At 43.2% G+C, this 13564-nt stretch overlaps 2 protein-coding genes and 1 long non-coding RNA gene across 3 annotated transcripts; 2 read left to right on the forward strand and 1 right to left on the reverse strand.

The window, feature by feature from the left end:
- Window positions 1-526: 526 nt before the first annotated feature.
- Window positions 527-3361, forward strand: LOC115750704 (disease resistance protein RPS5-like). The gene has a single exon (XM_030688219.2). The coding sequence runs from the start codon at window positions 608-610 to the stop codon at window positions 3359-3361; it is 2754 nt and encodes a 917-aa protein (XP_030544079.1). The 5' UTR covers window positions 527-607.
- Window positions 3362-9948: 6587 nt separating this feature from the next.
- LOC115750682 (abscisic acid 8'-hydroxylase 3-like) lies at window positions 9949-13092 on the reverse strand. The gene is made up of 10 exons (XM_048274697.1): window positions 12399-13092; window positions 12003-12321; window positions 11763-11915; window positions 11412-11678; window positions 11241-11327; window positions 11085-11163; window positions 10890-10996; window positions 10686-10804; window positions 10238-10425; window positions 9949-10169 (listed from the first exon to the last, which is right to left on the reverse strand). Exons 1-9 carry the CDS (start codon window positions 12602-12604, stop codon window positions 10335-10337), a joined length of 1428 nt encoding a protein of 475 aa, XP_048130654.1. The 5' UTR covers window positions 12605-13092; the 3' UTR covers window positions 9949-10169; window positions 10238-10334.
- LOC125313866 lies at window positions 10786-11757 on the forward strand. Its single transcript, XR_007197550.1, has 2 exons — window positions 10786-11505; window positions 11592-11757. It is a non-coding gene; the product is annotated as an uncharacterized LOC125313866 (long non-coding RNA).
- Window positions 13093-13564: the final 472 nt, after the last annotated feature.

The raw sequence follows: 13564 nt of genomic DNA on the forward strand, positions 1-13564 counted from the left end.
TGCTAAATCAACTCTAATTTTAATTAGAATTAGAGAAGGCTTTTTGCGGATCGCTTCACTAGTTACCCAAATTGCAGAATTACGAATAATAAATGAACAGCTGATTAAATTTGATATACATTATTCTGCATCTTAAAAAGAAATAGAATAATTCTTTGCTTGTATCCAAAAAAAAAATGATGCTTTGCTTCCGGACACCATTGATCACATCCCATGCAGTCTAGAGACAAAAAGCAGGAAGAAGAACGTGAGCATTGCCTCATATCGAAGAAACATTAACAGGTCACTGATATTCTTTGCCTTGCTTCATCCTCCTCTCAGGGTGCTTCTGAATGAGACTTGTCATTACACCTTCCTTTTTCCTTGGCTCGAACTTTTTCTGGATTGCATTTCTGAATGGTAATATTCTTCGCGGCTTGACGCGGACGAAGAAAGAAGAAGAAGAAAGATATTGCCGTTTCTACTTCTTGAAGTAAAGAAAAGGTTCCTATGTTGTTTCCTTCGTCTACTAGCCGGAACAATCCATACTTGTCCAACTCCACTCATTTGCCCTCTTTCCAACCTTCCAAACAGTTGACCTTCCGATCTGTTATCTCGGAAAGAATCCATGGAAATCGCAAGTTTTGTTCTGGAAATCGTCAAAGATTTATGGGGCTTGGCCAGTAAACCTTTGGGCTACATTCGTAATCTTAATGATAATGTCCGCTCGTTGGAAGAAGCAAATGAAGACCTGAAGGCCATGAGCGAAGATGTGAAGGACAGGGTGAAACGCGAAGAAGAAGAAGCAGGGGCGCAGCGCACCGGACAAGTGGCGAACTGGTTAGGCAAGGTGCAAGAATTTGTCGGTGGAGTAGATCAAGTTCTTCGGGAAGCCGGGGAACGTGACCGAATCAAATGCCTCAGTCGTTGTCTTCCGCGGAACTGCTGGTCGAGCTACAAATTGGGGAAAAGAGTCGACCAATTGCTCAATGATGCGAGACAGCTCCAACATGAGAAAGGTGAATTCAGAGATGTCACGTCACCGCTGCCTCCTCCTCAGGTGCTCGAGATGCCTATGGTCAAGACCGTGGGGCTTGATGTTTTCCTTAATAAAGTGTGGAAATGGCTCGTGGACGAAAAACAAGTAAGAGTGATTGGGTTATACGGAAAGGGCGGTGTGGGAAAGACCACCCTCATGAAAAGGATCAACGAGGAGCTTTTGCACGCAAATCATGGATTTGATATCGTTATTTGGGTGGTGGTATCCAGACAAGTGAATGAAGATAGCATTCGAGATGCCATAAGGAAAAGGCTGCACATTCAAGATGAGAGCTGGAACAGATGGTCCCAGGAAGAGAGGGTCAATCATCTGTGCGATGCTTTGACCCGGAAGAAGTTTGTCTTGTTGATTGATGATGTATGGCGGAGGCTGGACCTTTCGAATATCGGAGTTGCTCATCATAGTCTTGAGAACGGATCCAAAGTAGTGTTCACAACTCGGTTGGAGCATGTGTGCGACCAAATGGAAGCCGATAAGACCTTGGAAGTACAGTGCTTGACACGGGAAGAAGCTCTGAAATTATTCGAGAAGAACGTCGGCAAATCGCTTGTAGATTGTCATCAAGAAATTCGAGATCTTGCAAAGGACATTGCCGAAGAGTGCAAAGGGTTGCCACTGGCCCTTATTACTGTCGGGCGAGCCATGGCCAGAAAAGACAATCCCCGTGAGTGGAGGCATGCGCTAACGACGCTGAGGAATAATCCGCACAAGCTGTCAGGTATGGTGGAAGAAGTGTACCACATATTAGAGTTCAGCTATAATTGCTTAAATGACTCTACCCTCCAAGCTTGCTTCCTTTATTGTTGTCTCTTTCCTGAGGATTATCCCATAGGAACGGCCGAGCTTATTGGGCTCTGGATTGGAGAGGGATTTCTAGGATACACTGATGATGTATACCGTATGCGGGATGAGGGAGAGTCTATCTTGGGGGATTTAAGGAGGGCTTGTCTATTGGAGAGTGGGCGTCATGATGATGATGAGGAGGGACAATACGTAAAGATGCACGATGTCATCCGCGACATGGCGGCTTGGATCGCTCGTGAGCGTGGGCAAAAGGAGAACAAGTTGCTAGTGATAGAGGACCAAGAAAACTTGTCCTTGGAGATGATCTCCAAATGGGAGGAAGCGGAGAAAGTATCTGTATGGGGAACACGGATTAGGAATATCGACCAAACACCACCAGAGTGCTCCCAGCTCGAAACTTTGCTTCTAAGAGCAACTTACGTAAGGTTCATGCCAAGAGGGTTTTTCCATTCGATGAAGGCTCGTTTGACGGTCCTAGACCTATCCGAGAATGCATCTATTGATTTATTCCCAATAGAGATTTGTGATCTGATTTATCTACGGTACTTGAACATGTCGCACACTTTTATCAAAGAATTGCCCCAGGAAATCAAGAATTTGACTCGTTTACGGTGGTTGCTGCTAGATAATATATCTCCTTTTGTCCTAATTCCGACTGGGGCAATCAGAAACTTACCATTGAATGTGCTTAGCCTGTGGACAAGTTATATAGAGAATGAAGAAGAGATAGTACAGGAACTGGGGGGCATGCAACATCTCACCGACTTATCTATCATCGTGTTCAAGTCATCCTCTGCCCTGAAAATATTCGAGTCCCCAAGTTTACAGAGAAGCATACGGAGAGCGAGAATCACCGGTTGCAAGGGCTTGACCCGCATCCTAATAAGTCGGTCACCAACAGGCAACGGCGGTTTCCCGCGTTTAGAAGTGCTTCATCTATACACTTGCTCCGAGCTGGTGAAGGTGGAGGTCAGTGAAGGAATAGGACGAGCGCCCAACTGCTCTTCTTGCTTCCCTAGTCTCGTTCAAGTTGATATCTACGACTGCGGGCTTTCGGACTTGTCCTGGCTAGTGCACGCCCCGAAACTCCGGGAATTGAAAGTCGACAAGTGCTGTTTGATGAAGAGACTCATTGGAGGTGAATTCACAAGAGAGGAATTAGCTGCTTCAGGACTATTCTCAAGTCTCGAAACCCTGACCCTCGCTGATCTTCCAAACCTGACGAGCATTTGCGACCGGGCTCTATTTTTCCCTCAGGGGGTAAGCTTCCGAATATTGGGGTGCCCTGGTCTCAGAAAGTTGCCGTGGGACTCGGACAGCGCGAGGGGAAGCAGCAGCTTCTCGGTCTATGGGGACTCAGACTGGTGGGCCACGTTTGAGTGGGACCCCGCCGCCCGGGTCACCTTACAGGGGAGTGATGGGAGTCCCGGAGAAGAAATGACATATGGAGAGGCATCACGTAAAATCAAAGACCGGCCCCTTTTCGGGGCCAAAATTGGATTCCTACAGAGTGAGTGAAGCTGAGATTTCAAGGGTGATATAATTGTTATTAAATAAATAAATAAAGTTCTCTTTGGGTTGGGTAGCCTAGCAATGCATCTAGCTTTTCATACTCTCCATGTATTAATATTTTCTGCTGGTGCATGCAACCGAGAGGTTTGACTGATCAAAAGGAATATCATGAGCAATCTGTAATAGTTGTTACTTGCTACTAGCAAAGACCGTATGCAATTGACATGCAATGTTAATAGCTTCTTTATTTCATTCTTTCTTTTGAGCATCTGGCCTCTAATCGCTATCATAAGACTCCGTCGTTCCGCAATCTGTTGCTGTTCAATTCAAAACAAGATGCAGTATTCCCTGTATCTGGATTTTGATTTTTGTCAGTTACTTGATCCTTGGTGTGCACCTTCTTAGGTGACCACAAATTTTGCAGCCTGAATGACCGAAATTGTTTTTGCGAATAGTTGGAGTATCGAATTATCGTCCAAGAGCTGCAAGGAAAATTTGGAATTGGTACTTATACGCATCGATGTTTTTCCTAGGCCTATCCCCTCTTATATACTGAGTTCATGATAGTGCTTTCGCAGTTACTTGATCCTTGGTGTGCACCTTCTTAGGTGCCTTTTCGGTGATTTAGCTTTTTTAGCAAACTCGCGATCTTCGGTACAGATTGAGTTGGATTTGCTCATGACATTCGGAACCTTATGATTCGGGACATGGTGGCAGGCGTTTAAGCAAGAAGTAATTGTTGACCTTGTCGGTCAGTGTCCTTATCAAGAGCGTGTCATGCTTCTTGTGGATCACACAGCATAAGAACTTCACTACAATGTTCTATTCAAGCTTTTGCCGTCAGATGTTATGCCCCTAATTGTTCACTCTACTGACCTTCAGAGGCGAGGAACTTCTGTGTCTGTGATTGGCATTGAATGACAGTTTGCGGCGTGCTCTTTGTCGACATGATAACATCGCCAAACGGGACTCCGCTGACCAAAGCAGGAGTGACAGAAACCCCCAGCTTTGGCACCAGTGAACGTGAATCATGGGGATGGATGAATCTGAAGACGATTTTGCCCAGCTGGCTCCCAGCTCAATGTTTTACATTCTCTTTTTGGATATCATGTTTTCTTTTCACTTTGAGTTGCTTTTGAGCTTCCATCGTGCAACAGTTTCATCTGATATGATTGGTTCTGCAGAACAGTATGCCACTTTCTTTTATTTGCTTCTGGAAACTTAGATTAAGACCATGAGGGCCCTGTTCTATGCCTTTCAGAAACACGGTCAGGCATAAATTTCTACGATTGAGGGAAGTGATGACAACTTTCTAACGTCGCAATGGTGTGGAGATTCCTGTTTTCTTCCGCACTTACTCTCTTGCTTCCCTAGACACTGACTGGGTTTTGTTTTGCCAGCACGCTTCGTGTTGATTTGTGCTATGTTCTTCCGTTTGAAAACATTAGCAAGAGAACGCTCCTACTCATAGAAGAAAGTCTCTCCGTGCCGGTGAAAGGTAATTTTCTTGAGTGTCAGTTTCGAGATCTCTGATGTTGGCTTCTGTAACCTTACGGAGGATTCTATGCTGAACGATACCCTGTATACTCTCTTTGAATAAGGGAAACATCAGACCTGCAGCAGTTGAAGTTTGTTCCTTGATGCATATTTCCATGTCTCATCATGTAGTATTCAACATTGTTGCAGGTGGTCGAAAGATAACGGACACAATGGGATTCAACCATCGCCAATCGGCCCACTTCTTCCACCTCCGCCGTCATCAGAGAGACTAGTTGCCAGAGAATCGGAGATTCAAGCTCGCACGATTAGCCCAGCAGCGATGTATGCAAATTCAAAGAATTTCCCGCCACAATGGGATCAGCACTGTCTTGGGTTCCTGATTCTAACACGACATGTTCCATGTCATCTACTCCATCTTATCCCCATGCTTCTTCTATTTTGGGCTTAGCCTACAAAATATCTGCTCGCTTTGTCTAGGAGAAATGTCGTTGTCCTTTCACTGTACATACGATTCCAGCGAAGGTTCTCAGCTGAACAATACTATCCAGCTTATTATATATTTCATGCCTAGCTGTTTTTGGCTCACTAAACAGGTGAAGACACTGTTTTGTTTAGCATGCTTACAGTCTGAGAAGAAGTTCATCACATGCTAAATTGCTCCGTACCCTGTTCGTCAAAATTCAATGATAAGAAGCTATAATATGGGACATAAGGACACCAAAGTGAGCGCCGTACACAAATATTAACATCGAGTCTACATAGCTCGCACTAGGGGTGAGCAAATTGGACTGGACCGGGACTAGCTCCGACCGGCCGTGTTGGTCCGGTCCTTGAGGGGGGCGGTCCGATCCCCGATCCCAATAAATGAGATTGATGATCGGGCAGCCCGATACTCGATTCCATGTTGATGGGACCGGACCGAGCCGGGCTGCTCAAAATATATAGTACACATGTATTGTCATACTTATATAACATCCATTTTGGAAATTCAGTTCCTATGTCATTTGTATTTGTATCCAGATTCATTTGCAGACGTCAAGATTTTGTAATGGAACTATCATGTAGCTATCTGATTATGTCGCATCATCTTCCTTTGGGGTTTCTAATTGAAGATGAACAGAGGGGGTATCAGCACAACTATGAACTTTGCAAGAATTTTTGTTCCTTGGGTGAATAAATGCTCTGTTCATATATCATATAATTTACGGGCATGAGTTTTCGGGTTTTGCTATATAAACAAGAACCTATTAGGCTTTTTCCATTTTATCCATGTTAAACAATTTCAAACTAGTAACATTACATGTACATGGTGTGCCTCAGAGCAATGCCCTTTATGGTTATCGCATGGATGATCCACTGGGACCGGACCGGGATCGAACCGTCGGTTCCGGGCGAGTCCGGTCTTGGTCCGGTCTCCGGTCTCGAAAATTTGGGGACCGGAACTACGGGTCCGGTCCCCGGTTCCATTCTAGGACCGGACCGGACCAGACCATGCACACCCCTAGCTCGGACCCCACACTCAAGCTTATCACCTGCCCTTTAATCAGGTTAGTGAGTTTTCTTGTACTTTTATAAATAAAAGGTATTACAGCGTAAAACTCAAGCTCGGTGAATTTCTAATAAAATTTAGTACCTCACTAATGTTTTACTAATTATATTTCTTTCAATGAGACAGCATAACTTTTTTTATGGATCAGTATTGTTTCGTTTCTTGTGGCAAATGACGGTATATATGACTATATAAACAAATGGCCGTAAACCATCCATTACATTCAACAAATTGGCCAACTTTGGTTGTCACTTGTCGGGGTTTCCAATGCGGGGCTCCTGTACGATGCAGGGACAGTCATGGGCTCCACACGAGGGGATTTGAATCATCTAATATTGAAATTTCCTTAACATGCGCAGTATTATTCAAATCAGGCTGTCCAAATGAAAATGGACGGTCTGATTTGAGCCACGTCATGTGTTGAAAGGGAGGGAAAAAATGTGGACGGAAATTTTTTTGGAGTTTGAAAAATTTTGAATTCCAAATGTGGCTCAAATCAGGCCATCCATTTTTATTTGGACGGCCTGATTTGAGTAATGCCATGCACGTCACGAAAATCTCAATGTTAAGCGACCCGGATCTCACACGAGGAGCTCTCTCCATGCTGACGTGGACAGCATCTTTTTTTTTTCTCTTTTGGTCAGACGTCGACCACAGTTTGACTCGGCAGTGTCAGGAGCTTTTCCGATGCTAATTTCAATATGCTTCATAATAAGTATTTCCACTAGAGAAAATTATAAATAAAGGCTTAAAGTATCCTTCATTTTCTTAATATGTATTGTTCAAGCTTTTTGCAGTTAGATGTTAAGTCCCTAATTGTTCACTTTACTGACCTTCCAGAGACGAGGAACTTGTGCGTCTGGGATTGGCATTGGATGATAGCATTGCCAAAGGTACTCCACTGACCAAAGCACAAGTGACAGAAACCCCCAGCTTTGGCACCAGTGAATGTGAATCATGGGGATGGGATGAATCTGAAGATGATTTTGCCCAGCTGGCTCACAGCTGAATGTGTTACGTTCTTTTTTGGATAGCATCTTCTCTTTGCACTTTGAGTGGCTTTTGAGCTTCCCATCATGTGACAGTTTCGTCTGATATGACTAATTCTACAAAACAGTATGCCCACTTTCTTTTGAGTTGCTTCTGGTAGCTTAGATTAAGACCATGGGGGCTCTGGTCTATGCCTTCAAGAAACATGGTCAGGCATAAATTTCTACGATTCAGGGAAGTTATGACAACTTTCTACCATCACAATGGAGTGAAGATTCCTATTTTCTTCCGCACTTACTCTGTTGCTTCCCTAGACACTGACTTGGTTTTTTTTTTATATGTGTTATATTCTTCCGTTTGAAATATTTGCAAGAGAGCATGCATGCACTCATACTCGCAGAAGAAAGTCTCTTTGTGACAGTGAGAAGTAGTTTGCTTGAATGTCAGTTTCTAGATCGCAATTCTTGTCCTGCCTTTTGCAGCCTAGCAGCAATCCTAATCGGCTTCGACGATCGCTTGGTATATGGCATATAAGTGATGTCATTCTTCTTAGTCTACTAATTTTATTTTCATTCACCAATCACAATGGAAGCCTGGACTGTCGACCATTTGATTTATGCAGGGAAATATCAAAAGGTGAAACCTGCGGTTTATGGTATGGTGAATTACTGGAGTAAGATGCTTCTTTTGCCCCCAAAAATGATTGAGGCTGTTGAGACGAGATGCTCTTCATGTTTGTGGAAAGGTGTATCAACTAAAGCCAGGGGAGCTATGGAACACTGGTTGTATTCTCGGGAAGTTGAGAACACAAAAGCCTTTCGCGAAGAATATTTTAGGTAATCGTCAGAATACTTCACTTTGGTATGACAGGTTGCATCTTCTTGGCATATTGGCTGATGTATTTCCTTCTAGAATCATCTGTGACTCAGCTCTGGGTTCTAATGCTACAGCGGCAGATTTATAGCTGATAATGAATGGAGATGGCCTCCAGCTCGTTGTGATGAGTTAGTGGAAATTCAAGCTGCCCTTTGTGGTAGCTGATAGAGTTGTCTATACAGACTATAAGAATGCCTTGTTTCAGCAACATGATCTGGGGGATCCAGTGATGAATAGGGGAACTGTGATCGGTGGCATAGGTTGATCTGGTTCGGTCCTAATGTCCCTAAATTTGCTTTCAATAATTGGTTGGTGGTGCATAACATTGCATACCTTAGATAGAACGAATAATGGTGTTGCATTGATGATGAAGTCTTATTCTGCCGATCACAGGAGGTCTAGAGAGCATCTGTTCTTTTGTTGCTCCACCTCAAAATCAATTCTTTAGCACCTTTTATGGTGGAATGATTGTGCTAGATCAGCAAAATAGTTGGATTGTGGAATTCCCTTTGATTCTGCAGGCTGCTCATGGGGAAAATTCCCTTTTGATTCTGCAAGCTGCTAATGGGGAAAGCTCAAGAGCTTCAAATTAAAATGGGAATGCAACCAAGTTTGGCAAGAGAGAAATGTAGTTCTAGATGATCGGGTTTTGTCTCAAGCTAGAAATGTTATTCACAAAATTATGTTTGCTGTTAGAACTTCTTTTGGTGGTCTTTTCCAAGATAATCGAAGGCTTCTCTTTGAGGATGTGAAGAATCTCTGTAGGAATTGGCTAGGGAGCTATTGGGTTAGCCTGGGATGGAGGAAGGTCTATTGCTGTTGCTTGGCTCCTGAATGAGTTAAGCTTGTTTGGTTTGTGTGGTCTTGGCACATTCGTTTCAGCTGTTCATTGTTTTGTAGACACGTACTTAGTCTTGTCTTCCCATATTGATAGAGTTTCAAACAGAAGATAAATTTACTTATCGAAAAGAAAAATTATTCTCAACCGTGCTGATGCCATCTGGGATTCTAGACAAGTGAAAACAAAGGCCCTTTTCTTTCAGTGCTTTGTGGTTTGTCTCTCTGCTTGGAAATGGGCTTTCCCCAAGTTATGTTTGCCTCTCTTCATTTGCCTCTTTTTGCTATGTTGTCAAAAGAAGTACTTGAGAGAGTGGAGGTGAGTCATCTGCTGTCTTCTTTTTCAGTTATCCAACCACTTAATACCGACGGGTTGTTATTTTGACCTTCCTGAACTTTATATCCGAGACTGCATAATTTCTGTTAGCAAAAAGAAAGAAAACGTTAATTGCTGGAAATTTTTGAAACCTATTTAGGTGTGGCATAAATTTGTTGAGATTACTCCCTTTTGAAGTTAACAGTACCTTTATCAATTTGCAACCAGGCAAGTGTTTGAATCAGAACACCCTTCCCATCGCGACAGATTATCTGTTAGTACAATAAAAGCAGGTTTGCATGCCTCTGAACGTGCATCACATGTTTGTCTCCTGCTAAATGGGAACTATCCTTCCGGACTTCTGAATTTCTGTCCGGTTCAAAGACGATACGAACTTCAAACTTCAGTATGCTGATTTAAAATATCGCTAGCACCTTTATTCTACATGGTGAACTGGCCAGCCTCTCCAATTTGCTTATGTCCGTGCATCAATGGATTAACTTTCATACACATAAGACATTTCTCCAATCTTTACTTATTTTTCCACTCTCTGCAATCAAGATGGTTGGAGTTGCATTTGTTGGTTTGATTGACTGGAACAGAGTAATTGGATTGTAGCCAAAGGATAGTTATTCAGGAAGAAATAGACTAACTCAAGAAGAACGAAAACTGCTTCATACATTCTTATTTCTCACCAACTCAAGAAGAACGAAAACTGCTTCATACATTCTTATTTCTCATATTCTGTCATACAATGTGCTCCTGGGCAAGTGTTCGCTTATGGCTACCAATTACCCAGTGAGTTTGTCATTCTAGAATATTGGTATTGCATTGACAATCAGTCCATGCCGCTCCTTTTCCTCGGCTACTATGGCTCTGTGCCATATTTCCAGGTGAAGCAACAAATACATCTACAGCGGCTCAATGAGAACTGGATACTTGTTCTTGGGCATCCTTACTAGGGTAGGCTGGACTGAGTCATCTCTCTCCAGAGGAGTCCACCTGTCAAGAAGATCGAGATTATCGGAGTAAGTTCTACACTTACAATGAACGCTTCAGAAATTCATCGACCGTAGTCGCTGACACGGACATAGCAAATTTCATCATTCCTTTTCCTTTCTCTTTCATTTTTCGCTTTATTTTCGAAAAAGACTAGCTTACAAAAGTTTGTCCCCTTGGCTGGTTGACATGTTAGATGGCAACTAAAATGTTCTAGCAGGAAGATGAGACTGTTTATCAAAATGAGCATGTTCTGTTCTTACTTGTATCTGCAGGCTAAGTGATGAATGAAAATGGAGATCTCCATCTTTGCCAGATTGATCCCGGGGCACATACGTGGTCCACTACCAAATCCAAGGAAGCTGAAAGGTTTCAAATGTTCCTGAGATCAATAATTAAAAAAAAAGTCAGCTGGAAATAAGAAATAAAACGTGGGCTCTAGGACGAAGAGACAGAAAGATGCTGACATCAAATCTGGAAGGGTTAAAAACTTCTGGCTGAGGGAAAACTTCAGGGTCATGGTGAATAGAAACAACATCCAGGTTCACTGACCAACCTTTCTTGATCTTATATCCTGTAAAAGACCAAGAGCCAGTACTAGTAAGCATTTGAGATTGCATTTTTCTGATTAGCATGTTTGGTCTTTTTATCGAGATGCATACCATCAATCTCAAAATCCTGAGCAGCTTTCCTTGAGAACCAAGGTAATACTGTGGCTCTCCTTAGAGTTTCACTTATTACCTGTAATACCAAAGATCAAAAAAATTCTACGTATTCCAGTAGGCTAATTAATGCGATGAAGTTAACGTCTTGCTTACTTTAGCGGTGTAAGGCATGTTATTAACTTCACTCCAAGATAGATTCGCTCCGCCCTTGCCTCTCCCTTGAATTTCCATATGTTCTTCCTGCATACGAAGCATAAAACCCGTTCTTCAATATTGTTAGGTAACGATTTCAGTTTAACAGAGTTCATCGCGAAACGGGAGTACCCTGAGACGTTGCAGAACTTGAGGGTTCTCTCCGAGAAATTTGATGAGCCAAGTCAGAGCAGCAGTGGTGGTGTCATGACCAGCAACCAGAAGAGTTAGTACATTGTCCTTCATTTGCTTGTCGGTTAGCTTCTCTTTGTTGGCTTCCCCGTCTTCTGCTTTGCTGTGCTTGATTATCAGGGACTCCAGGAAATCATTTTGGAAGCCTTGTCCTTCTCTCCTCCTAGAAATGACGCTGTCCAACATGCTATCGATCCTTTCTCGAGCCTGAATTTGTTGAAATAGGGAAGTAACTAGACGAAGTCTTTCGTTCTATCGTGAGGATATTCCGAGAACACGATAAAAAGCTACCTGAAGTCCACGATGAAATGCAGTTCCTGGCACTTTAAACGGCAAGGACGCAAATGAGGAGGACATTATCTTGAAATTGGATCGGAACTTCTCCTGCTCTTCGCCTTTAGGTTCTAAGCTCATGATCATGTGGCCAATTACCTTGAGAGTGAACTGCAGACACAATATATCTTACTATTATGTTCTAGAGTAGGACTATTAAAGCAGAATTTCTGAAGATCTTTTCCGTAGATACTTAACTGTAGAAACCTCCTCAAGAATCAAAATTTTTCGTCCCTGCCACTGATCTAATGTTTCTATAGCTTGGGCGTTGATGAACTGGAAGTACTTCTTCATGCCATCGATGGAAAGCGGTTCCGCAATGAGCCGCCGAAGCCGCTTGTGCTCTTCCCCATTCGTCTGGAGAAGACTTGTGGGGCCGAGAACCTGCTGCCCGGTGTAGAAGAGGTTCAAACTCACCATCCCGTCTTTGCCCGTCAATAGAATCTTGCTCGCTTCTCTCCCGGTCATGAAGACGGTGAACCTTCCCAAGACAAAGGACTTGAACACCTTCCCATACCTGTTGACAAATCATGTTATGTATTCTGATTTCGAAGCTTCGATAAGCGGTCTCGCTCTTGGTCCTTGATTAATTACCTTTCTTGTCTCTTCTTCATGAAGCTGTAAATACCAGATGGACTCGAGAAATCGGATATGAAGGAGAAGCTTTCGCCGACAATCGGCCAACCCAAGGTTCCTGGGATGTCCTCCATTGCTTTTGGTGATTTCCATGATTGAAGAAAAAATGCTGAGACTACAAACACGACCAGAAGCACCAACATCGCCAGGATGCTGAACTCCATAGCTAGAAATTTTGCGAGCTCCTAGAACAGGAAAACACTTGCAATTGTCAGAGAGGAGCTAGAGGGGCCTTTATAACGATCAGGATAAGTGCTTGCTTTGGTATATTCTCCCTTGTCCTTGCCATAGAGAATTTTGGCAACATGCTTTTGCGAGGGACGATTGGGTACATTCTGGAAACGAGGCTAATTCCGCCTAGTGATGAATGACGACGTGAAGCGATTGGCAGGCGGTCGCTCCGAGCATTATTGTCGAGGCCAAAGATGCCGGTTTTCCTTCGGCATTTATTCGTTTCCTTGGGTGATTATCCATTCTTGTCCCCGTCCTCACATCGAAAACAACGTCCCTTTCTCGGCACTCGATCTCGCGGCCATGTACTACCCATCTAAGCAAAGCACTAGGCAAATAAAAGAATGGCTTCGAGTGCTCGACTTGCAATGGCGTCTTAATCTTGAGTCATTGGTTGTGTCATGTCCTTTTGTATGCTGTCCTTGGACTGACTGGCCTAGCGGAACATATATGTGACATTAAGATAAGAAAAGTCCCTTAAATTAAAAAAAAAACACACACACACACACACACACCAAGCCTGCTCTCTTTCCTCCATTGGGCGATCACATACAGCCGGTGGAGTCAATATCTAGTTTTTTGTTTTTTGGTGTCAAGGAGAGAGCTGTATAGTCCGCTTGATGTTGTTTATTTTCCTTGTTCTCACTTGGGAAAAAAAGAAGGAAAAGGAAACGACGAAGATAAAAAAATCCTCCGATGACCGTGCCCATCGACACGTGTGATGATCTAACTCGTTCGATGGCGAATGTGTGCATGACGACATGAGTTGGTATATGTGCAAATTGATGAATCCAATGGATAGAGACTCCCAAAATATTCTCATGATAAAGGAATCATGTGAAGCCATTTTTCAATTTAACATAGGCACGTGTGGAAAGGAATGATAGTTGAGA

The sequence above is a fragment of the Rhodamnia argentea genome, chromosome 2 (assembly GCF_020921035.1).
Source record: "Rhodamnia argentea isolate NSW1041297 chromosome 2, ASM2092103v1, whole genome shotgun sequence".
Taxonomy (NCBI): Eukaryota; Viridiplantae; Streptophyta; class Magnoliopsida; order Myrtales; family Myrtaceae; genus Rhodamnia; species Rhodamnia argentea.